General features: G+C 40.7%; 1 protein-coding gene across 5 annotated transcripts in view; it reads right to left on the reverse strand.

Annotated features, from left to right (window-relative positions):
- The window catches only part of VEPH1 (ventricular zone expressed PH domain containing 1), a 209,542-nt gene that overhangs the window by 160,575 nt on the left and 24,287 nt on the right, over nucleotides 1-24,680 (reverse strand). For all 5 annotated transcript variants that reach the window (XM_020988883.2, XM_020988884.2, XM_078147637.1 and 2 more), the window contains exons 3-4: nucleotides 23,708-23,923; nucleotides 7,206-7,380 (exon numbers count right to left, since the gene is read on the reverse strand). In XM_020988883.2, coding sequence (XP_020844542.1) covers nucleotides 7,206-7,380; nucleotides 23,708-23,923 — 391 coding nt within the window. The remainder of the gene's footprint in view (nucleotides 1-7,205; nucleotides 7,381-23,707; nucleotides 23,924-24,680) is intronic.

Below are 24,680 nucleotides of genomic sequence, written 5' to 3' on the forward strand. Positions count from 1 at the left end.
TACTCTATGCACTACACCACCTAGATGAAGGATCTATGACTTAATCAATGCAGAGAACACTGGATGTAGGAACTGCCCCCACCAACTGCAGAGCACATTACAACCCATCTAGGGAGCTGCCTGGGGCACATAGAGGTTAAAAGACCTGTTCAGGACCATCTAGATAGAAAATGTCAGAGATGGGATGTGTCTTCCCAGCACTAAGATTTTCTATGCATTATGCTATACAGCCTAGATATCATGGAATGATTTAATGTGCAGAGCTGCTATGTTTTAAGTCATATAAGGAAATAATAATTCAAATGTATTCACAATGGTTATATAGCTATGTCATATTTATATACATGTTTATATTTATACATAGATATTAAAATATCTCATTTAATATTAAGGGAGTAAAAGGCACCATGGCACAGTAAATAGAGAACTGGCCTTGAAGTGAGGACGACCTGGGTTCAATTTCCACCTTCACCATATACTGGCTGTGTGACCTTGGATAGGTCCTTTAACCTCTCAGTGCCCACAGGCTACTCTCTACGTTTCTAAGTTAGAAAGAAGGAATTGAGCTGATTAAGAAGAGGAAGCTATCCACACTTAGTACACACAAATCTGGTGTAAAAAAATCAAAGGAATAGTCAAAGTATTATTTGCCACATATTACAGATGAAGAAGTTGAGGTTCAGAGAGCCTAATGGACTAAGCTAATAAGTGTTAGAACCAAGATGTGAGCCCTGGCCTTTAAATTCCAAGAATACTATTTTAGAAAATAACTGTATTTTCAATTAATAATCATTTCTCTTACTTCCAATAAATGAGTAAAGAAGAGAAAAACAAAACTTTTGAAAGAAATATGCACAATCAAGCATAAAGCAAACTATTCCCACACTGGCCATGCCCAGAATGCGTGACTTAGTCTCTATCCTGAGTCCATCACTTTCCACTAAGGAGTTAGGTAGCATGTTTTATCACCAGTCCTTTCAAATCATGGCTGGTCACCACATTGCTGAAAGTTCTTGAACTTTTCTAAGTTGTTTTGTCTTCACAATGTTTCTGTCATTGTATAAAGTTCTGGTACTGCTCACTTCTTTCTGCATCAGTTCATACAAATCTTTCCAGGTTTATCTGACATGGTCCCTTCATCATTGTTTAAGGCTCAATAATTTCATGGCACATAACACTATTTTTTCCTTACTAAACTACACTGCTTTTCTGAGGAACTTGATTGTAGTAGTGGGCTTTGAAATTAAAAGGATAAGCATATCTTATTTCCACTCAATTGTTATTAAGCACTACTTGAAGAAATGACTGTTTGAGAAGTCTAAAGATCGAATGTTTTCATCTTTCTCTTTTACCCATTTGTCAACGCCTCTTGAAGTGAAGGGCTTGGTTGAGTAACATAACAGCCTTTTACCTTCATTCACTCAGGTATGCCGTGAACTCAACAGCTCAGGCTGTTGTCAACCACATGGAATAGAGGTTTCCCATTACAGCTGTTTGTTGTTTGTTTGCAGTTGTTAAATCTTTTCAGTTGTGTCCGACTCGCTGTGATCCCATTTGGGATTTTCTTGGTAGAGATACCAGAGTGGTTTGTCATTTCCTTCTCCTGCTCATTTTTGTGCATTAAAGCAACGACTTTTCATCAACAAAAACAAAGATACAGAGCAAAAGCCTATCATGACTAAAGTGTGTCTAACTAACTAATGTGGACAGGTAGATCAGTTGGACAACCCCAAGGAGACAGAGCCACCCCTTTTGCCCTTTCGGGGGAAGCATAGATTCTCTCCAAAGCTTCCAACTTCTTGTTCTACTTTATAGCAACATCTGCTGGTAGAATGAAGATGGTGCACATCTGAGCAGGCTCCAGAAGCTGTCCTGTTCTCCATGGTGCACAGCTGTCTCGAAACTGATTTCTGTATGCCAGGATGAAGTTTTGATCCATTTCTACTTTACTGCATTTGAATAATAGTAAAGGATCATAGATTTAGGGTGGGAAGGGACCTCAGAAGCCATCAAATACAACATCCTAGTTTTCCAGATGAGGTGACTGAGTCCCAGGGAGACTGAGCAGCTTGATCAAGGTCATGATGGTAGTAAGGGGCAAAGCTAGGATTTGAACCCAGATCCTCGGTCTCCCAATTATTGCTTGTCCAAATCTCCCACTGCACCTTCTCTATTGTCATGTTTGGCTGCATCTTTTAGGTGCTGAAATAATTTACTTAATGACCTGTTCCTGTCTTTAATAGCACCTTTTCTCTAAGATAAGTTAAACTTTGCAAAAAAGAAAATGAGAAGCCTCACTGGGCAAAGAAATCAACCTTTATTAAGAGAAACAAAGGTAGGGTCAACAGCCAGCCCAGTACGGTCTGAGACCCAGAGATACAGAATTCACAGTTATTTACAGGTCTCTTGATTCATATATGGTACCAACAAAGTCCTCTAGAAGCTGATTCATGCAAGATTGCATTGTGCAGGTCACTGTGTCCTAACTTTGCGATGTCCTAACTTTGCGATGTCCTAACTTTGCAGTGTCCTAACTTTGTGATGTCCTAACTTTGTGATGTCCTAACTCTGTATGGTCCACAATGTCTTGCTTAGCCCTTTGATGTCTCAATCAGCCCTATACAGGACTGACTTACTTTATCATTCTAACCTGAAGATTAATATATAGGTATGACTATTATGGTAGCATACTTCAGATAACACATTTTATAATGATTTAGTTACACTTCTAAGATTATCTAACACAGGAATTTCCCTGGGACTGCATCATAGTTTGGTTACACACAGGTTGGTTGGTCCGTTTGTTTGGTTTTTTTTAACCTGATACTATGTTCAAACTATAACATAAGTCACACAGTTATTTCTTATCCTAATGATTATAGCTGATAAAAGATTAGCAAGGCAATACAGAGCAAAACACTGAAGGCATTACTTCTTGGCCTTTTTCCTTTCAGCTTTTAATTCTCCTTTGGACAATGAATTAATGGCTGTCCCCAGAATTTATGAGAGGAATCTTTCCCAATACTAAAATTGGTGATAGTTCCCCGGTGGTTTGTCTTATGTAGCAAAAGAAAGGAGCCCGATTTATCACAGAGGCCTGGGTATGTACACTTGACTGTGACTGCTGATAAGTCGCAAAGTCCACAAAGGACTTTGGATTCTTGGAGTTGCAGAGAGGGCTTTTTTCCCTTGTCACCTGAAGGAGGACATCACAGAGCTGTTCTTGAGATATCAGCAATACCATTCATTTAAAAGACCCCAAATATAATTTTACCAAAGGATTCCCCATATACCACCCAGATACTCCTTGAATTCTATTTTGAAATACTTTGTATCTTGTACCTCCAAGCACTTTAGTGGCTCTTTTTGGGGGTTATGGGCTCTTCGTTGCCATATATGGCAGTCATTTCATTATATAGCATCAGTCAAGCCCTTAGAATAATGAAAATTTAGGGCAGCTCATATTCAGAAATCTTTCTCTTTGCCAACGGATACATCAATCATTACTTGGTTTTGGGGGGGGTACTGCTCGAGTTTAAGGAACAGTTTAGGACCATTAAAAACCATTTGTAGCACCAATGCAATTTTCAAAGGGTCTGATATTCCTAAAAAAACATCAACTTAGCAATGACTAAATTTCAATGACTTTTTGTGGGGATTCCAGATCTGTGATTTATTGGTATGAGGAACTGCCAGTGGGGTGACTCCCTCCTCGGCTATGGCCATTTAGTCAGTCAGCATTATCAGCAAACTTCTGTCACTTCTATTCCAAGAGAGTTGCCTGGGACTCCGAGAGGTTATTTACCTGGAGTCCCACAGCTAATCTGGGGTACATGTGAGACTCTTTTCTGCCTTCGAACTGGGAGGAGGATTCCCTTTCCACCACCACTGCAAGCTCCACTATGCCAGCTCTCCTCCTCACCCCAGGACTGCTACCTAGAACTGTGATCCAGATCTGAGCACGGGCCAAGCAAGAGAATCCTGCCTCAGCACCAGCCAAGAGATCCCTGCAGTCCCCCTCTGATCAGCCACTCCATTCCCCCTGTCTGTAGGCTGAGAGCTTCAGAAGCAGCCACCACCCCAAGGTTGCACCAGGACTGGGGCAGGACCAAGCTCCTCTCTCACCACAGTCCCACCGACTTTTCCTACTGACCTTCTAGATTGTCTTTGGCATTTGTGGGTTGAGAAGTCTGGAAACTGCCATAGCTGCCCATGATTCAGTCCCCTGAGGTCTACTTCAGGTTCACTGAGGCCTGGTCTTTGACTGCGAACACCCATGCTGACCTGCGCAGCTCTCCCAGCCTGGTGCAATTGACCTTTCCAAACATCCAGGTTGTCTTGGGCTGGAAATTTGTTTCACTCCATCTTTTTGTGGGTTCTGTTGCTCTAGAATTTGATTAGAACCATTTTTACAAGTATTTGGAGGGGTTTAGAGGAGAGCTCAAGCAAGTAACTGCTTTTACTGCATCATCTTCATTCCGCACCCACACCTTTTTACTTTATTTACTTCCAGGTGGAAGTAAGTTCCTTGAGGGCAGAGGCTGTAATATGCTTGTCTTTATGTGCCCAGTGCCTGGCATATAGTACTCAAATATTCAATATTCCAGTGGATCTCTGAACTCACAAACTTAGAATGTTCTTTCTAATATTCACGTTACCTCCCAAACATTGCTGCCTATCCTGTGTGATTCTTGTGTTAGTTCTCTCATTAGCTCATGAGGAGGCCCTTCTTTGCTTTCTCCTGATATTGAGGAGATCCTGGTGGACTACTTGGGTACCATCCTTTGCCCTTTCCGTATGTCCAGTCAGCATTTAAAAAAAAATGCTTCTTAAACTGAACTGAATTTACTTCACTCATTCAACAAGATCTATCATAGAAACACCTACTATGTGCTCTCCAACTATGCTAGACACTGTGGGGAATTCAAAAGAAGTGTAAGGCATAGTTCTTAGCCTCAAAGAATTCAGAGTTTTAGCTCAAGAGAATGCAAACAGCTTTGATCAGCTTTGCACACATTGTCTCATTGGACCTCTTGTAATAGTTCTTTTTTTTTTAAGGTAATTGTGGTTAAGTGACTTGCCCAGGGTCACACAGCTATTAAGTGTCAAGTGCTTGGTCTGAGGTCAGATTTGAACTCAGATCCTCCTGACTTCATGGCTGGTGCTCTATCCGCTGTGTCACGTAGCTGCCCCAACAGTTCTTTTTTAAAATTTTTATTTATTTGTTTTTACTTTTCAACTTTCACTTCTATAAGATTTTTGAGTTCTAAATTTTCTCCCCCTCCTTCCATTTCTCCCTTCCCAAGATGGCATATTTCCACATTAGTCATGTTGTAAAGAAGAATTAGAACCAAAGGGAAAAACCACAAGAAAGAATAAAAGAGAGAGAGAGAGAGAGAGAGAGAGAGAGAGAGAGAGAGAGAGAGAGAGAGAGAGAGAGAGAGAGGGGAGAGAGAGAGAGAGAGAGAGAGAGAGAGAGAGAGAGAGAGAGAGAGAGAGAGAGAGAGAGAGAGAGAGAGAGAGAGAGAATATTATGCTTCAAGATCTGCATTCAGACTCCATAGCTCTTTCTCTGGATGGGGATAGCATTTTCCATCATGAGTCTTTTGGAATTGTCTTATATACTTGTACTGCTAAGAACGGCTAAGTCTATCAAAGTAATAGACACATTGCACAATGTGTCCATTACTGTGTACAATGTTCTCTTAGTTCTGCTCACTTCACTCAGCATCAGTTCATGTAAGTCTTTCAAGGTTTTTCTGAAGTCCTACTGATCATCATTTCTTATGGAACAATAATATTCCTTTACATTCATATACCACAACTTGTTCAGCCATTCCCCAATTGATGGGCATCCTCTCAATTTCCAATTCTTGGTCACCGCAAAAAAGAGCTGCTATAAATATTTTTGTACATGTGGGTTCTTTTCCCATTTTTATGATCTCTTTGGGATACAGACCTAGTAGTAGTATTGCTGGATCAAAGGGTATAAACAGTTTTATATCCCTTTGGGCATAGTTCCAAATTTCTTGCAATAGTTCTGTAAGATGGGGACTATAGCTATTGTTCTCCTCACTTTATATATGAGGAAATTGGGGATTGGAAAAGTGAAGTCACTTTCCTATGGCCACAGAGAGAGACAGGATTCAAATCTCAATCTCTCCTGATACTCCACTCAGCACATACGAGATACACACTGCCTCATGTTTTAATGATAATGTCAATAATTGAAATATGATAATTAAACTTTAATGGAGGTCAGTCAGCCAGCAATCATTCATAAAGCACCTACTACATGCCTGACATGCTAAACACTTGGGGTACAGAGAAAGGCAAAAACATTCCCTGTCATCAAAGAGCTCACTACATAATGGGGCAAACAACATGCAAATGATTACTTACATATAAGGTAGATGGAGGATAAATTAGAGATAACCTCAACGGTAATTAAGTGTGTAGAGAAGAGTGAATCACGATTTTAGGAAAGGGAGAATCTGTATTGAAAATGCTAAAATTGAAGATGTATGAATAACTTCTTAGTGGCAGATTTTGATTCTGCCAGTCTAACAGATCCTTCCCTTCCTTCAGAAATCAAATGTTCATTTGATAAAGCACATAGAATACAAAATACAATGAATACATTGTGTAGATTGGGGAAGCTGATTTCATCAGTTTTGAACCACTGCTAGTACTGATGAAAAATATACAGGAGGGAAAGGAGCCCTTCACCAATGTAGGTCAGCAGCTTCTATGTAATTACAGCCTTAGAGAGTTGTTTGAGGAAACTAAGAGGTAAATTCTTGCTCCTCCTTAGAAATATTATTATTATTAGCTAGAATTTACATAGTGCTTTAAGGTCTGCAAAAAAACTTGGGTCATTTCATTTGATCCTCACAACAATTTTGAGAGACAGATGTTATTATCCCGATTTTACAGATGAAGAAACTGAGGCAGAGAGAAGTTAAGTGACTTGCCCAGGGTCACATGGTATCTGAGGTTGGATTTGAACACAGTTCTTCCTGACTGCAAGTTAAGCCTTCTCTCCACTGTACTATGCTGCCCTTCAAACAATACTTAATCAACACAAAAAGCTTCTCTTTATAAAACACTTGTCCAACTTGACCAGATTGTTTTCAAGCACAGAGAATTCAATTATTGAAAAGCCACCTAAGAAGATGATCTGCAGTTCAGTGTTCCCACTGTACCTTGCAGGATACTCTTTACTATCGCATCGGTGTGCTCAGCAAGGAGATCTGGATTGGTGATTGCAGCCAGGGACAAGTAACTCGACATATTTCTGCAGAGCTCCTTGTTACCCCTCTGGAGGAATTTCACTGCCACTGGGACCGCTAACGCCATTACAGGGGGTCGATTGTAATTCTGAGGAAATAGAAGCAAACAACAGATGATGAGCAACCATTCAAGAAGTTTGATGATACCGTAAGCATTAAATTTGAATTAATGAAGCCTAAAAGAAAATAGATGAACCAGTGTGGAGGCAAGACAGTCGAGGGGACTGTTAGGATCTAGCTTGAGGTTCTACAGTCTAATGTTGACCTTAGAGCCCAACCCCTTCATTTCACAGATGAGACGTTCAAGCCCAGAGTGGGAGAGTGGTTTGCCCAGCATCATACGAATGGTATTGGGACTGAAGTCTTCTGATATCACTGACTCCAAATCCAACACTTTTGTTTCTCAGATTTTGCCAGAATGGGCATTTCCTCTCCAGAAGGAGATTTCCTCACCCCAGGCCAGGCTTCTTAGACCACAAAGCCAGAAACACTCAGGCTAGTAGGTGACTTCAAGTTTAAAGCACTTTGTAAATTTAAAGAGCTGTAAAATGACTGAAGACCAAGACACAGGTCTAATGAAGGTGCTGAGAACAAGGCACAGGACAAGAATGAGTCAAGGCTGGGACTGACGATTTTGCTGAGCAGCACAATGTTCTCAAATCAACTTTGTAATTCATAATGAGGAAACAAAATAAAAGTAATTAAGATAATTTTAGCTGGGGTGGGAGGGATAGAGAGAGAATTGGTCACCATAATGGTTTACAGATTAATGTTATTAACAGTACAAGGCACAGGTAGCTTCCTACTTTGATTTTTTTTTCTATGAGCTATGATCATAGAAAGATTGTAGATTGTAGAAAGATCGTAGGTCTATGATCTTTCTGAAGAAGCACAAGTGTTAAATTTTAGAGCTCTCTAAATTTTGATGCTCTGGGGCAAAGCCCTATTTATTAAGTCCTAGTTATGGCCCTGAGAGACAGCACTGAAGTGGGAAGTTGAATAGAGAGGTAAGAACTACCTTCCTATTGAAGTCTAAGTTCATGAATATTTTTGATTCCACTTAAAGATAAATTCTCAAGTAAGACTAACTAAGCTACAGTTTCCCCCACATCACAGAACATAAAGAGAGGAAATTTACTACCTTGCAGGACAGAGACATAAAGACAGGGGGCAGCCATCTATCAGCACTTCTATGGCATGTAAATTACAAAGCCTAATCTTCTAGGACAAGAATCATGAAGTCCCACTCATGAAAAAAGCAAAAGACTGTTAGGGGGAAAAAACTGTTAAATTAATAGATTAGGGGACCTAGGTTCTCTCACTGCCCCTCAGGAAATTAATTTTCATTATGTTGAAAGGTTATTGTTTCTTTTTTCATCATAATGGTTTTGTCTTTTAGTATAGAACTGTGACTTCATTCACATGTGGGGATGAACTCCCAGTGTGGACATTCCCTCCGTTAATTCATATTGGGAACTTGTTTATACTTTGTAGTTTTCCAGAGCTGCCTGGGATAGGGAAATTAATTCACCTGCTCAGGGTCACATAGTCACTTTGTGTCAGACATGGGACTTGGAGTCAAGTCTTCCTGATCCCAAGCCTAACTCCCAGTAGAATGTATCAAATTGACTCTTGTCATATCCAAATATAAATAATTTAAATTTAGTCCTTATTTATAGATTTACTTATGCATTAGCACTTATTATGAAAGTTGGGTTTATTACAACAATAATACAAAAAATAAGGTAAAGCCAACTTTCACTAAGATTTTTGATTTCATTTTCCCCCTTTTCTAAAAATGTTCGTGATGCTTATTAACCAACCTGAAATAGACCTAAGCTTGCTTTCCCCTTCTAATGTCACTCCCTTCTGAGTAATCATTTTGGAGAATTCAACTCGACAAACATTTCTTAAGCAAGTACTTTGTTCGTCTGCTTGTTTTCAGTTGCCAATGTGCAGCTTATGGAGGTACTATAAATATAATTTCTTTTGGACATAATTTTCTAATTTGTAAAAAAAAGAACTATGACATATCTCATACTGCTATGACTAATAAAAATATGTTTAGATACATTTCTTAAGACTGCATCCTAACATATTTCCACAGTAATTTCTATTTGTATCACTGACTTGATATCTGAAATTGTTCCAGTAATAGTATTTCCAGATAGGGTTGAGAAATTTCTGATCAGATTTTTACTGCTATTATCTTTATTTCTGTTTGTTTTTGTTTTTGTTTTTTAAATTTTAATTTTTCCAATTCCATATAAAAATAATTTTTAACATTTAAAAAAAAAATTTGAGCTCCAAATTTCCTCACTCTTTCTCCTCCCCCTCCTTGGGAAAGCAAGCAATTTGATATAGATTATACATGTAAGCAACTACTTTGTGACAGGCACTGTGCTAGGCAATGGAGATACAAAGACAAAAATAAAACAAACCCTGCCCTCAGAGATCTCACCTTCTACTGGAGAATGCAACATGTGAACAGAGAAGTCAATCCAAAGCAATAGGAGGTTGGAAAGAATTTGGAGAAGGGAAAATGTCCTGATTTGCAAAAAATGAAATAGAATGAAGTTTGGGGGGGGGGTTGTTGATATTATCTTTTGGCAAAATTCTAAAACCTATTATTAAAGAGAGATTTAGGAATAAGAGAAATGCTCATGAAGAGCTAGCCCAGCTTCATAAGAGGAGCTCATGCCTAGCCAATCTTATTTATGGCCTTTTCAAAACTAGCTTATGAGGCTGGTAGACCTGAAGGATAAATAAAGATTGGTGAAGGAGATGAAAGTTGAATTTGGAATCAGAGGATTGGAGTTCAAATTCTGCTTCACAGGAGCTATGTGATATTGGGCAAGTTCCCTTATCTGTAAAATGATGGGCTTGTACTCAATTGCTTGTAAATTCCCTTTTCACTCTGGATCAATGAGCCTATGATTGCACAGATTGTGGAGAGTTCATCTAGATTTTAGCAAAGCATTTGATAAAGTCTCTCCTGCTATTGTGGGAAAGCTAGGGAGGCTGGGGCAATAGTAGAGTTAGGCGAATTTGGGATAGCCTAAGGGGCCACAGCCAAAGGCAGTCATTAATTCACTTTTCACCTTAGAAGGCAGTCTCCAGTGAGGTGTATAGGCTTCCATGCTTGGCCCTGTTCTGTTGAACATTTTTATGAATGACTTGGATAAAACACATCTCACAAAAGGCACAAGTGGCCCCATCCATCAGCCAGCCTTCCACTGGAAGCTTGAAGACTTCCAGTATGGTGAAAGCACTTCCTCCTGAGGAAACTTATTGTTTTATTGGACAGCTGTAATTGTTAAGAGGGCAGCTAGGTGGCACATTGGGCCTAGACTCAAGAAGGCTTATCTTCTCAAGTTCAAATCTAGACTCAGACACTGACTAGCTGTGTAACCCTGGACAAGTCACTTAACCCTGTTTGCCTCAGTTTTCTCATCCGTAAAATGAGCTGGAGAAAGAAATGGCAAGCCACTTCAGTATCTTTGCTAAGAAAACCCCAAGTGGGGACAGGGTGAGTCAGACGTGACAGAGAAAAAAATGACTGAATAACAATTGTTAGGAAGTGTTTCCAGAAGACTTTTATAAAGTGACATAGAATAAAGTAAGCACAGTACGTGGAACTATGTACACATTGACTCTAACGGTATGAATAAAGGCAATGCCAGTCGTGCGTTATTTTGTTTTTCCAGGAATTGTGATTTCATCGGCATAGTTTGGAACGCCTGGTAAAAAAAATTACTCCTACCCAAATAGGTCAGTACCTTCTCAGAGTCTTTGAGAGCTGACCAAAGCAGTGAGAGTTTAAGTGACCTGCCCAGGGCCTCTTAGCTAGTATGTGTGAGAGATGGGACCTGAGCTCCTATCTCCCTGACTATGAGGCCAGTGTTCTAACCACTGGACCACAATGCCTCCATAAATAAAACTAAAAAAAAACAAAAAACAAAAAACAACGAAACTCCAGTGAAGCACAGCACATGATGTTAGTATCAAATTATTAAAGTTAAATCACACAGTCTTTTCTGTCAACAAGTGGCAAGTTACACAAAAATAGCATCATGTGAACCATTCTCTTGGGCTGTATTACTTAACTGCTTTCAGGGAATGTTCTTGGGGTAGGGCTTAGGCTCACAGGATCACAGACCTTTAAAGGACATCAGTGCCAACCCCACCACCATTTTGCAGGTGAGGAAAGCATTTATTAGTCACTCACTATGTAGAAAGCATTGTGCCAAGTGCTAAGAAAACAAAGAAATAAGCCAATCCCTGCCCTAAGGGTGCTTGCCGTTTGATTAGGGACCGCAGCACACGTAGAAGAGTTCACTTGCAGGGGAGTAAGGACACAACCACAAAGCTGATGACAAAGTCTAGGATGCATCTGAGTGTCTGCCCCACAGAAGCAGCCCATCTCCATTGGGAAGGAGGCAGTAGGTCTCAAGGTGAGAGTGGGAAAGGGATCTTGGGTTCTGTCTGACACAGAGATGGGAGTTCAGTGTCTGGCCAAGGAAGGGAAAGGAGAAGAGGGGACTGGCATGAAGATCAAGTAGATGGGGAGCCTCCTGATGGGCATGAATTCTAGCCTTCACCCTTCGCTGCCCCTCCCCCCACCTCGGCAGGAGGAGGAGGAAGTGTTTGAGACAGAGAACTCAGATTCTCTTGGCTGTGAGTTCAGGGGTCCCACCCTTGTACCACGGTGCCTCTCACTCTTATTCGGATGTTTGTTGGAAAGTGCCTATTATGGTGTCAAAACAAAACGTGTCTGTTAAAGTCATGTTTAAAAGGTCTCCCTCAATGCCAGTGCCTTCCCCCTGTGACTATCTATGATTTATCCTGACTACGTTTTACTTAGATACAGCTCTTTGCAGGGCATTTCCCCATTAAACTGTGAGCATCTTGAGAGGAGAGGCTGTTTCTATTTGTAACTTTTTTCCCTCTTTTCTTTCAATCCCAGAGTGTGGCACAGTGCCTAGCAGATCAATGGGGTTTGCCTTGACTTGACCCATTGCTCTCCACTCACCGGCCGGATGCCCTAAGGAGGATTCATGGGAAAACACGGGCAAGAATTTCACAGGATGAGAAGGTTTGGAGGGGCTATGAACTTCATAGGAGGAAGGAATGGGGAGATCATGGATGTATATATATGTAAAGAAAGGACTTCCTAAGGAATTTTCCATGTCTGGCTGATGGTTGATAGGAGAAGATAGGCAGCCAAGACTAGGAGAACTAAGGCTAGGCTGTGATAGAAGCATCAAAATCAAGAAAAGGAATAAGGTGATCTGGAGGGAGTGCCATGGCACTCCTGGCACCATGTCACACTTGGCACGACGGCACTCCTGGCACCATGGCACATTTGACACTCTGGCACTCCTGGCACCATGGCACACTGAGCCTTCTAGCTCTTGTTGTTCAGTCATTTCAGCTGTGTTCAACTCTTCATGACTCCATCTGGCATTTTCCTGGCAAAGATACTGGAATGGTTTGCCATGTCCTTCTCAGATGAGAAAACTGAGGCAAATAGTGTGAAATGATCATCCCAAGGTCATACATCTATCTAGTAAGTGTCTGAGGCTGGATTTGAACTCAGGTCTTTCTGACCCCCAGATCCCCTCTTCATCTTCCCCACTCCTAAACAAACACTCAATACTAAAGAATTATGCTTCTCCAGTGGTTTTATTCTTTGGCATGCTCCTTGTCCTAATGAGGTAGATTCAGCATTTAGCAGAGAAGTTAAAGATCTATACTTAGAACTGAATGGGACCTGAAGTGTCCCAGAATGAGCCCCCTCCTTTTCCAGGTGAGGAAACTGATGCCCACAGGAAGGGCCTTCCTACACAGCTGGTAAGTAACAGAATTGGGTTTCGAAACTGGGTCAGTCTCCTCCAAATCCAACACACTTCCTGTTAGACCCCTCTGCTTCTAGTGAAAGCAAGATGACACATGGAGCTTACCAATAAAATAAAAGAGCCGCCAATATCAGTGAAAAGTCTTTTTAAAATGGCTTCTTACATCAAGAAGGCAGGTTTCCACTGAATGAACTTTGTGGGGATGGGCAGAGGAGTGCAGCTTTGTGCATGGAAGGTTTCTGCTCCACCAGTCCAATTAAAGACATCCACTGGAGACTTTAGTTTGGTTTACGGTCTCCAGATCATCAATCCCAGAAACCACTCTGACCCCAAAGACTCCTGCAAAGATAAGTGTGTTTAAGATTATTTTTACTGTGGGTGTAGTTGTCTTGCTACACTGGGAGCCCATTACAAAGAGACTGTGTCACTCAGCTGTATTCACTCCTGCTCAGTTAAGAGCCCATAAAATCCCAGGTTTACAACACCTCCACTTTGAGGGATTTCTGTTTCTATAATTTCATTTAAGAAGGCAAGTCCCCAACTCCAGAGCAGTTATACCCATAATATGGTCCCAGGATCCTCAGGTGAGCAATCCTGAATCCCTGGGAGCTTGGAATGTGAAGCCTTGTATGGTTTTCATTAGGTTGTTGTTCAGTTGTTTTCCAGTCACATCTGACTCTTGGTGACCCCATTTGGGGTTTTCTTGGCAAAGATACTGGAGTGATTTGCCATTTGCTTCTCCTGCTCATTTTACAGATGAGGAAACTGAGGCAAAGAGGGTGAAGTGACTTACCCAAGGTCACATGGCTAGTAAGTGTTTGAGGCCAGATTTGAACTCAGGAGGATGAGTCTTCCTGACTCCAGGCCTAGCACTCTATCCACTATACCACCTAGCTGACAAAGGGGGAAACATTTTCAGATGGGAAGATGGGTGGGGGAAGGGGAAATGGGAGCTTCCTTCTTGTTGCCTGAAGGTGTACAGATAATCTGTGGCTCTTCTGGATCTGTTTATCAAATCTGTGGATCAGGCCCTCCCTCCCACTTTCCCCAAAAGGTGACCTGGGAGATGAGGAAATACACAGAGTTAATCAATGTAAAGATCACAGATTTAGAGTTGGAATGGACCTAACAAACAATCTAGTCCAGTCTTCTAATTTCATAGATGAGGAAACAGGTCCAGAGGGGTTAAGATTGTTCCACATCATAAAGGCAAGCCCTTCATCTAACCATAGTATTGTTGAAGTTTTACAAACAGAAAGGACCTCTAATAATTAGATTGTCTAATGTAGGCCAATAACCTCCCCAACTTTTACAGATGAGGGAACGAAAGCCCAGAGAGGCTAAATCAAACCAAGTTAATACATATTTAATCAATGCCCGCTGAGTTCCAGCCACTGTGCTAGGTGACTTTTCCAAGGCCACATGGGTAATAAAGGCAGGCTTTGAACCCGGGGCCTCCGATTCCAAATGTTCTTTCCAGCAAATTCTGTCATTTTTCCTGCTATCCAGAAATTTATCCTGAACTAGATGCTGTGTTGAATTGTCACCACCTTTGAGAAAATGAGTTCTGTAAGTTAGCTGGCATTGGTTGAGAGAACTGAGAGTCAATTCTCTCAACACATTCTTCTTTGTTTTCGTAGTAGGAGATTTGCTGAACCAGACCACTGTCACTCATCCACGCTCTTTACAATCCCATAGAATCATCCATAGTGTGTTAGGATTTTGGAGATCATCTCATCTGATCATTCCTTCCCTGCTGGAATCTACTCTACAACAGGACATTTCATGGCTTGTGCTCCTATAGTGCTCTACAGTTTAGAGGGCCCTACTCAAAATTCCTCCGGGATATAGGTGCTTCAAATTTTGAAGTTCAGAGAGAGGCCAAGTGCAAAATGGTATGCCTTGGATTTGAACAGGTGTCATTCTGTGATTTTTGAGACTATACCTTACTACTGTTTTTCTGTTTGAATCCAAGCCAAACCATTCAATATCACAATATTACATGTCCATGCTCCAATCACTTTGGCCAAAGAGGCCAAAGTCAATCAGTTCTATGAAGACCTACAATATCTTCTGGAAATAATAACTAAAAAGATGGTGCATTCGTTGTAGGAGATTGGAATGTTAAAGTAAGAAATCAAAAGATAATTGGAATAACAGGCAAGTTTGGCCCTGAAGTACAGAATGAAGCAGGGCAGAGACTAATGCAGTTTTGTCAAGATAACTTGCTGATCTAACAGCCCAAAAGGTGAGTCTACACAAGGACATCACCAGATGGTCAACATAGAAATCACATGGATTATATACTTTGCAGACACAAGTGGAAAAGCTCTTGCAGCCAGTTAAAACAAGACCTGGAGTCGACTGTGGCTCAGATCATGACCTTCTTATTGCAAAATTCAGACGTAAGTTGAAGAAAGTAGGGAAAACCATCAAACTGTCTAAGTATGACCTAAATAACATCCCTTATGGATGTGAAATGGAGGTAATGGGTAGATTTAAGGGGCTAAACCTGGTAGATAGAATGCCTGAAGAACTACAGACAGAGGTTGCAATATTGTACAGAAGGCAGCAACAACACCACAAATTCCAAAGAAAAAGAAGAGAAAGAAAGCAAAATGACCAACTGATGACGCTATACAGATAAATGAGGAAAGAAGTGAAAGGGAAAGGAGAATGGGAATGATATGCCCAACTGAACGCAGAATTCCAGCGTATTGCAAGGAGAGAGAAGGTTTCTTAAAAAGGCCATGCAAAGAAGTTGAAAGCAATAGAATGGGAAAAACAAGAGATTTCTTCAAGAAAATTAGAGAAATTAAGGGAAGGTTTCATGCAAAAATGGGCATGATAAAAGACAAAAATGATAGGGACTTACCAGCAGCAGAAGAGATAAAGAAGAGGTGGCAAGAATATACAAAAGACCTATCCAAGAAAGATCTTACCATCACCAATAACCATGATGGCTTGGTTACTTATTTAGAGCCAGACATCCTGGAGAATGAAGTCAAGCGAGCCTTAGGAAGCATTGCTAATGATAAGCTACTGGAGGTGATGGAATTCCAGATGAGCTATTTAAAACTCTAAAATATGATTCTGTTAAAGTGCTGCAGCCAATTTGCCAGCAAATTTAGAAAACTCAACAGTAGCCACTGGAATGGAAAAGATTAGTTTGTCTCCCAACCCTAAAGAAGGGAGATGCCAAGGAATGTTTAAATTACTGAACAATTTAACTCATTTCATGTGCTAGCAAAGTTATGTTTAAGATTCTGCAAGCTAAGCTTCAGCAATATGTGAACTCAGAATTACCAGCAGATCAGGCTGGTTTTTGAAGAGACAGAAACTAGAGATCAAATTGCCAACATTTGCTGGATTATGGAGAAAGCTAGGGAGTTCCAGAAAAACATACACTTTTGTTTCTTTGACTACACTAAAACCTTTGGTTGTGTGGATCACAACAAAATGCGGCAAGTCCTCAAAGAGATGGGAGGACCAGATCATCTGACTTATCTACTGAGGAACCTGTGTGTGGGCCAAGAAGCCACAGTCAGAACCAAATGTGGAACTGATCAGTTTGAGACTGGAAAAGGGGTACAACAAGACTTTATTAATTTACTCATTTAACATATGCAGAGTACATCATGTGAAATCCCAAGCTGGATGAATTAAAAAGTGGAATTAAGGTTGCCAGGAGAGAGCAAAGATCTCAGATATGCAGATGAGACTGCATGAGTGGCAGAAAGTGAAAAAGATTTAAGAAGCCTCAATGAGGTGAAAGAAGAGAGTGTAAAAGCTGGCTTGAAGCTTAACAAAAAACCAAAATAAGATCTTGACAATTGGTTCTATCACTTCCTGGAAGACAGAGGGAAAAGAAATGGAAGCAGTGTCAGATTTATATTCTTGGGCTTAAAGATCCTTACAGATGGCAACTACAGCCATGAAATTAAAAGATACTCCTTAGAAGGAAATTTAAGGTAAATCTGGACAGCATTCTAAAAAGCAGAAACATCACCTTGCTGACTAAGGTCTGTGTAGTCAAAGCTATAGCTTTTTTCTAGTAGCAATGTATGACTGTAACAATTGGGCTATAAGGAAAGCTGAGCACCACAGAATAAACACTTGAATTGTAGTGATGGAGAAGACTTTCGAGAGTCCCTTGGACAGTCAGGAGGTCAAATAAGTCAACACTTACAGTATTAATTCAGGCTATTTACTGGAAGGTCAAAGACTTAAGCTGAAGTTTAAATACTTGAGAATATAGGACTCATTGGACAAGACCCTGATTTTGGGAAAGATTGAAGGCAAAAGGAGAAAGGGATGGCAGAGGATGAGATGGATGGATAGGGTCATGGAAACAATGAACATAAGACTGGACAGACTTCAAGAGACTGTGGAGGATATGAGGGCCTGGCGTGTTATGGTCCATGAGGTGATACAGCGTTGGATGTGACTGAAAAACAACAGAGGTCAAGTGATTTATTCAAGGTCACAAGGAGGACCATTCTTCTAAATCCACGTTCAGTGCTTTTTCCACTTTACTGGATTTCTCATCTACCCTCTGTTTGAATACATTCAAATATAATCAGATATTTAACATTTCAACCTTTTAAGGCTGCAGTGGTGGAGGAGTGAGCAGGAAAGAGACCGAGAGAGAGAGAGAGAGAGAGAGAGGAGAGAGGAGAGAGGGAGAGAGGAGAGAGAGAGAGAGAGAGAGAGAGAGAGAGAGAGAGAGAGAGAGAGAGAGAGAGAGAGAGAGAGAGAGAAGGGGTGTGTGTGAAGAACTGGGAAGAGAATGATCTGACTTGTAGCCTTGTTTAGAAAGCTCTGGGGACAAGCTTGGTGGAGGAGGTTGAAACTGATGGTAAGATGAGTTTAAGTAATTACCTTGATCTTGGTTTTCATGAAATGCCAATCATGGTCTTTATCGGGTTTCATTCTAGTCTTCTTATCTTAGCAAATATACAACTTATTGGTCATGTGTTTCTGTTCTTCTCAGCTCTTCCCAGGGTTGAACTTACTTACTTCAGGTGAAGTAAGGGGACATAGTCTTATTTTTGCCTTTTCCTAGGGGCCTCAAGAAGAACCTGGTCTAGAAGTCTTTGACATTCTGGGAATTTCCTCAGTTTCTCAAAAGTGACGATACTTGCCTTTCCTTCTATCTTAGAACTTAATACTGTGCCTGGAACATAGTAAGAGCTTAATAATTGCTTACTGACAATCTGACTCATGCAGAAGTTTCCTGAAGGAACAGGAAAGTGGCAACAAAGTGACCCAGTGGCTAGAGCATTGGGCCTGGAATAGGGAAGAGCCGAGTTTAAATCTGGTCTCAGACACTTCTTAGCTGTGTGATACTGTGCAAGTCATTATACTTCTGTTTTCCTCAGTTTCCTCATCTGTGAAAATGGGGATAATAGCAGCCCCTAACTTCCAGTGTTGTCATGAGGATCAGAGGAGATGATAATTGTAGTGCCGGGCACATGGTAAGCACTAGAGAAATGTCGTTGTTGTGTTGTTGTGACTGCTGTTGCTGTTTGTTGTTGTTGTGGGTGATCACACCATCAAAATGAATTGCTTTTGTCATAGACGTTGCCCCAGCTAGCCCTCTTCCCAAAATGGAAAGGAAAGAAACCTGGAAGAACAGTCAAGGATGTGAGAAGGAGAATCTGACCTTTCTCCTGCTTAGGCATTTTGTGTTTGATAATGGTTTATGGAAGAAAATTGTTGCCTTTCCCTCACTCCTGCTGAAACAAGCTGAAAATGCTGAGTGTTTCACTCTTGAAAATTGACCAGTGGGTTTATTTGATTGAAAAATTGAAAGGAATGAATCATTTCGATGAGTCTTCTTCTAGTATTCCCAACCTCCTTTCCCACAACAACCTAAATTAGAAGTGGGAGAGAGTCACTTTCTTGGTATTTAGGGCAAGACAAAAAGAAAAAACAAAACCCAAAACTTCATCAGAATTTAGGGAGAACTAAATATAAATGTTACCCCTACAAAGGGCCTTTGTACGTATCATCTTCAAAATGACCACAAACTCTGGGCCAGCCCCAGACCAGTCTGCAAAGTCAGCAAAATTTGTCTTTGATCTCTTTATGCACTTCTCAGAGGAGTCTTCCTTTTTCTCTGCTAGGCACCCAGTGTCCTTACCCTGTCCCTCTTCTAATTGTAGTCCCACACTGAAGTAAATCATTGGTCCTTTCTTCCTCAGCAGGGCTATATCTCCCTATCACACCTCTCTTACATAAATATTTTCCTGTCCTGTGTTCTAGTCCTAGGGGCCCAGGTCAAACTTAGATGTTAATGGCTAATAGCTTAATGTACCCTCTCTTTCCCAGGAGTATTTAACTTTTGATATGAGAATAATTACAGTTTATTTTCTGGAGGAGCCTCCTACTCAGTAGCTCCTTAAATAGGAGGAAGAGAGTAGACCAAATTGCATTTGGGGAATTTCGGCCATCACCGGAATACTTGGGAATCCCCAAACAGCAAAATCTCAGAAGAATCAAAATGGTGTATGACGCAACAGGCAATGGAGGGAGCAGGGAGCCTCACACAATTAAGAACAACTCATGTTCAAGAAGCAGGACACCATTAAGGATGGTTGTGCTCAGAAAAGTAGGGGGACACATCTTGATAGCACGATACAGATGACTTACTTCATTGCAGCAAGCAAGGGATGGCAGATGGACAGCCCAGTGCTGCCTTGGTGTGTGTTCTAGGGCCAGACTGATATGCATTTCAAGGGAAGGAGCTGACCTGGGTAAATACATAGAATTGCAAGGGGAAGTGCCTAGGCTATAGAGCAGGCAGGATTATAAGCCTCTTGGTGTTAGAGGATGCTGATGGATAGTAGCCCCTTCTGTGTAGGAAACCAAAAAGAAGTATTTCTTTGTTTTGTGCATTAATGGAAGGCTTTATGTTGGAGATGTGGTCTCTAGTTTCCCCCTTGACTCTTCGAAAAACACTCACCAAGGCAGATTCCCACCTTCTCAGACCTGGTGGGTTCTCCATTTCTCACCATCTAAGTGTTATCACCATAGAGGAAAAAGGAAGGTCTTGGAACTCAACTCAGTTGAATCAGAGCCAAAGCAGAACCATCAACATGAATGCTCACCTCATATGTGACAACTCTACATTTCTCTAAACCTCTTTTTCTACAACCCCCTTTGCTTATGCTGGGTCAGTCATTCATACAAAACAAATTCCCAAGGTTAGGATGATTGCTAATAGCCTGCCCACAAGAAATGGCATCCATGGAATGGTAAAAAACCTAGAAGAAAACTTCTACCATATTGGGTCAATTCTCTGCGGCAAAGTTGTGAAACTGCTTGGATGAGCCTCCCCCAATGTTTTGTCCACATTGATGAAATCATGGATCTACTCAAAGTTTTTGCTCACATTGAGACAAAGTAAAAGTGCTGTTAGACAACTCTGTGAAGTTTATTGTATTATTATCCCCAATTTATAGATGAGGTAAGTAAGAATGAGAAGTAGTAAGTGACTTGGGTAGAGTCAAACAATAATTGGTGGAGTTGGGAATCAAACCTAATCCTACTGAATCTTGCCACCACACACTACTAACTGTGATTCTTAGGTGCAAGATGCCAGACTGAATTAAGTTCTAATGGTAGATTTCAGGTACCCTGAAAGGCCAATGGGTAAGATAATTCTGAATGGAATATTAGCTCTTTGAGGTTGGAGACTGTTTCATTTTTGTCTTTGTACCCTCAGCACTTAGCATAGTGCCTGGCACATAGGCACTGGATAAATGATTGTTGAATGGAATTGGATTGAACTAAGAGGTTTTCTAGGCAATTCTCAAATTACCTTGTAGGTCATCCATCATCCCACTGACGTTTTCAAATTGGCACCTATACATCTTGCCTCCTCTTAGGATTTAGACAACTAGGTAACCTCAGTCTCTTCTTGCAGGACTCAATTAGGACAGTGGCCACCAAAGTTCATCTGGGGAGCCCTGGTGATTTGTCTTGATTTTAAGCCTTTTCCTAATGTTCGTAATGGGGGGCTCTGTACTTATTATTTTTAGTCAATAAACATTTATTGTTTATTATGTGGCAGTCACCATACTAAGTGTTGAGGTTACAAATAAGAAATAGAAAGTCTCTGACCTCGAGGAGCTTACAATCTAATAGGGAAAGACACTACACAGAAGCTGGAAAGCACAGATATCAGGGCAGGGCATGATGTTAATGGAGTCAAAATCAAGCAGAACTGCCCATAGGAATTAAAAGGGAAGAAGGACTGGATATATGGCTTTCTTGTTACAGGGAAATCTCATATAAGGACATTGCCTCCACCAATGCAGATGGCATCTTTTTTGCAACTTATGGTCTTAGAGAGCTATCTGAGAAATTAAAGTGACTTGGCCAGGGCCACACAGCCAGTATGTGTCAAAGGTAGGATGTGAACCTGTTTTCCATGTTTTGAGGCTAGCTCTCCAACCATTGTGCCATGCTGCCTCTATAAATTAATGCTAATTAATAAAAACTGGATATCCACTCACTGGTATCTTATCAAAAGCGGCAGCCTTCTTTTCACTAAAGTGAAATGCTGGGCTTTGTTTATCTGTCAGTTCTTGAAGGAGGAACAGGTGTGTTGGAAGGTATGTGAGTCATTGTTGAAACGTTCACAGGAAGAACTTAAGAACTGGGTAGGTAAACATATCAGGAAGCCAGAAGTTGGTTTTCCACTAAGAATTTAGCAAAAGTGGGTCAACAAAGAAAAAAAGTTGGATAGGAATGTACCCTGACCAGCTGACACTGGAGCTGGGGTGATCTTCATGCAGTCCAAGAAAGCAAGAGAGAAGAGAGGTATCATCCACATGGGGGAGTATCACAATCAATCATACCTGTCATGTAGTTAAAATGGCTTCCTATCATCCTTCCCTTCCAGCCAAATCCTTTCTGATCTTTCCAAATCCAGCTCAAATTTCACCTTCTTCCTGAAACTCTCCTTGGCCTTTCTATTCATATTAGCTTTACACTTGTATATTGTTTAGCCCCTCACCTGGTACTATTACATCAAAGCACATTGTCTTATATTGGTAGATTTTCAGGCACACATCATCACCACCCCAACTAGATTATAAGCTCCTGTGGGGCAGGGACCATGTGTTTCTCTTCTCTGTTCTGCCCCACAATGCCTAGCATGGAACTCTGTACAAAACAGGATGGAGCTATTCACAGCTAGAAGGGATCTCGATGATCATCTAGTCTCATCTCCATTTTTCAGCTGAAAATGCACACAAATAGTAAATAACATAACCACAAATGAAATTCAAGGACTCAGTATAAATCCAGTGGATTTTTCCCCTACTCAACCACTTTCTGTTCCTTAGTCAGTCATGTACATTGATTTGGCTTTGTGTGTCTGAGATAGATGTTCAAATAATCGAAGTCTACTGGATTTTATGTCAGAGGATCTAGCTTCAAATCCTGCCTGCCATCTGTGTGACCTTGAGCAAGTCACTTACACGTTTTGAATCTCAGTTTCCTCCTCCATAAAATGAGCAAGCTGGACAAGGCATCCCCAGAGGCCCATTCCAGTTTGAAATATATGGTCTTATGGTAAGGAGGGGAGTTATCCTTGGGCAACACTCAAATGTGATGAGATGAATGTATAGTAAAATGTAGTTGATACCCATGTAAGGTGAGAGTGGCAGAGACCTGCATTCACCCACTGAAAGAGTACTCTTAGTAATGAAATTATAGTCTTTGAAAGTATCAAGGCAAAGTACTAACAGCTATTTTCTGTCAGGGCTCGCTTAACTATCAGAGGCATGAAGGGGCCTTCTTACAACATCCAAGCCAGTGAAAATTGAGTCTTCTGAAAAGCAAGCTGAAGAAAATTCCAATGCACATCTTCCTGAATCAACAAGCATTTTAAAATCATTTACTATGTACCAAGCACTAGGGATTAAAAGACAACAACAACAAAAAATCAAACAGTCCCTACACTCAGGGAACTTCTTTTCTATCAGAGAAGACAAAATACAAACATCAAAGTACGTACAAAATAAATCTAATGTATACTGCAGTATATCCCAAAAGTCTTAGGATAGTTTTAAGCTATTACAACTTAGCTGTGCCTTTCACGTGGCCAAAATTATTTTAAGCTATGAAAGCTCAAAACAAAACAAAACAAAACAAACAAACGAAAACCAAAATTGCCCTAAGGCTTTTAGGACACCCTATATACACAATGGGTAGATACAGGATAGCTAGGGAGGAAGGAAAGGCACAGAGAGTTGGGAGGATCCGGAAAGGTTTTTTGTGGAAAGTGGTGCATTGTGGGTATGACAGAGAGCCAGAGCGAAGGCAAACAGATGGAAGATGAAGAGCTGTGTGTGAAGAACCAAGAGAAGGGCATTTTTCTAAGTAGCAAGAGTCATGAAGAATGAACTACTATAAGCTCCCTGAGGGCAGGGACTGCAATCCCTAGAGTTTAGCACAGTGCCTGGCACATAGTAGGTGCTTAATACATGCTTATTGGTTGATATTGATTGATTGATTGAACTATACAGTGAGAAGGCAACTCACCTGCAAAATACAACTCATGATATCAGAAGCAATTTTTGCATGGGGTGTATCCTCGTCTTTTCCTGAAGGTCTGAGATTGTGCTCCAAGCAGGATTCCCAGAGAGCCACGAGGGCCTTGCCATGCTTCTCAATGGACTCAGTCTCCCTGATGGCTGTTGTGATGCGAGTGATACAGATCTCAACCACAGCTTGGTCATTTCCATTGGATGAATAGTCCTATTTGTAAAGAGAACAGGGAGTCCATAAACTGTACTCCTTAACTCCACTGGCTGCCAGCCAAGGGGGTGGCATGCTTGAGATTTCTAGCAAACAATCTTCCCGCCACCAGTAGCTAGCACTCATGGACTTTGTAAGCCACTTGGGTCATACCACCTGAAATTTCTAGCTACATGACCAAGCTCAGGCCAGTGGGTAGGTTTACCTAGCTTTGCAAAAGTATGTGTTTCTGATGAAATTATTGATATCAAAATCAAGAACAATAGGAAGAACCTGAAGGTGGGCCCTGATTGAATGCACCCCCAAATTTCACAAGGATGGTTTAGTTTATGAACTTTTCACAGTGTAATGAAAATTAAGTCTAGATTATAACAAATCCTAATCAATCTTCCCTCTTAACAACTGCCTTCCCAGAGAAACTCTCTTTGGTCCCCAAGATTCCTAGCTCCAAATCCCGTTTTTATCTTTTATATAGGTGAATTGACAGGGTCAGAGGAGAAAAGATAAAATTAAAGCTAGAACCTAGAACTATATGAATGAAATCATTAAAAGAACATTTTATACAAATAAAATCAGATTTAAATAATTGGAGAAATATTAATTGTTCATGGGTAGGCAGAGCCAATATAATAAAAATGACAATTTTATATAAACTAATTTACATATTCAATGCCATCCCAATTAAGCTGCCAAAATTATCTTACTGAATTAGGGAAAAAAATAACAATTCACTTGGAAGGACAAAAATTTAAAAAAA

The sequence above is a fragment of the Phascolarctos cinereus genome, unplaced genomic scaffold, assembly GCF_003287225.1.
Source record: "Phascolarctos cinereus isolate Bilbo 61053 unplaced genomic scaffold, phaCin_HiC Scaffold_7;HRSCAF=346, whole genome shotgun sequence".
NCBI classification, from domain to species: Eukaryota; Metazoa; Chordata; class Mammalia; order Diprotodontia; family Phascolarctidae; genus Phascolarctos; species Phascolarctos cinereus.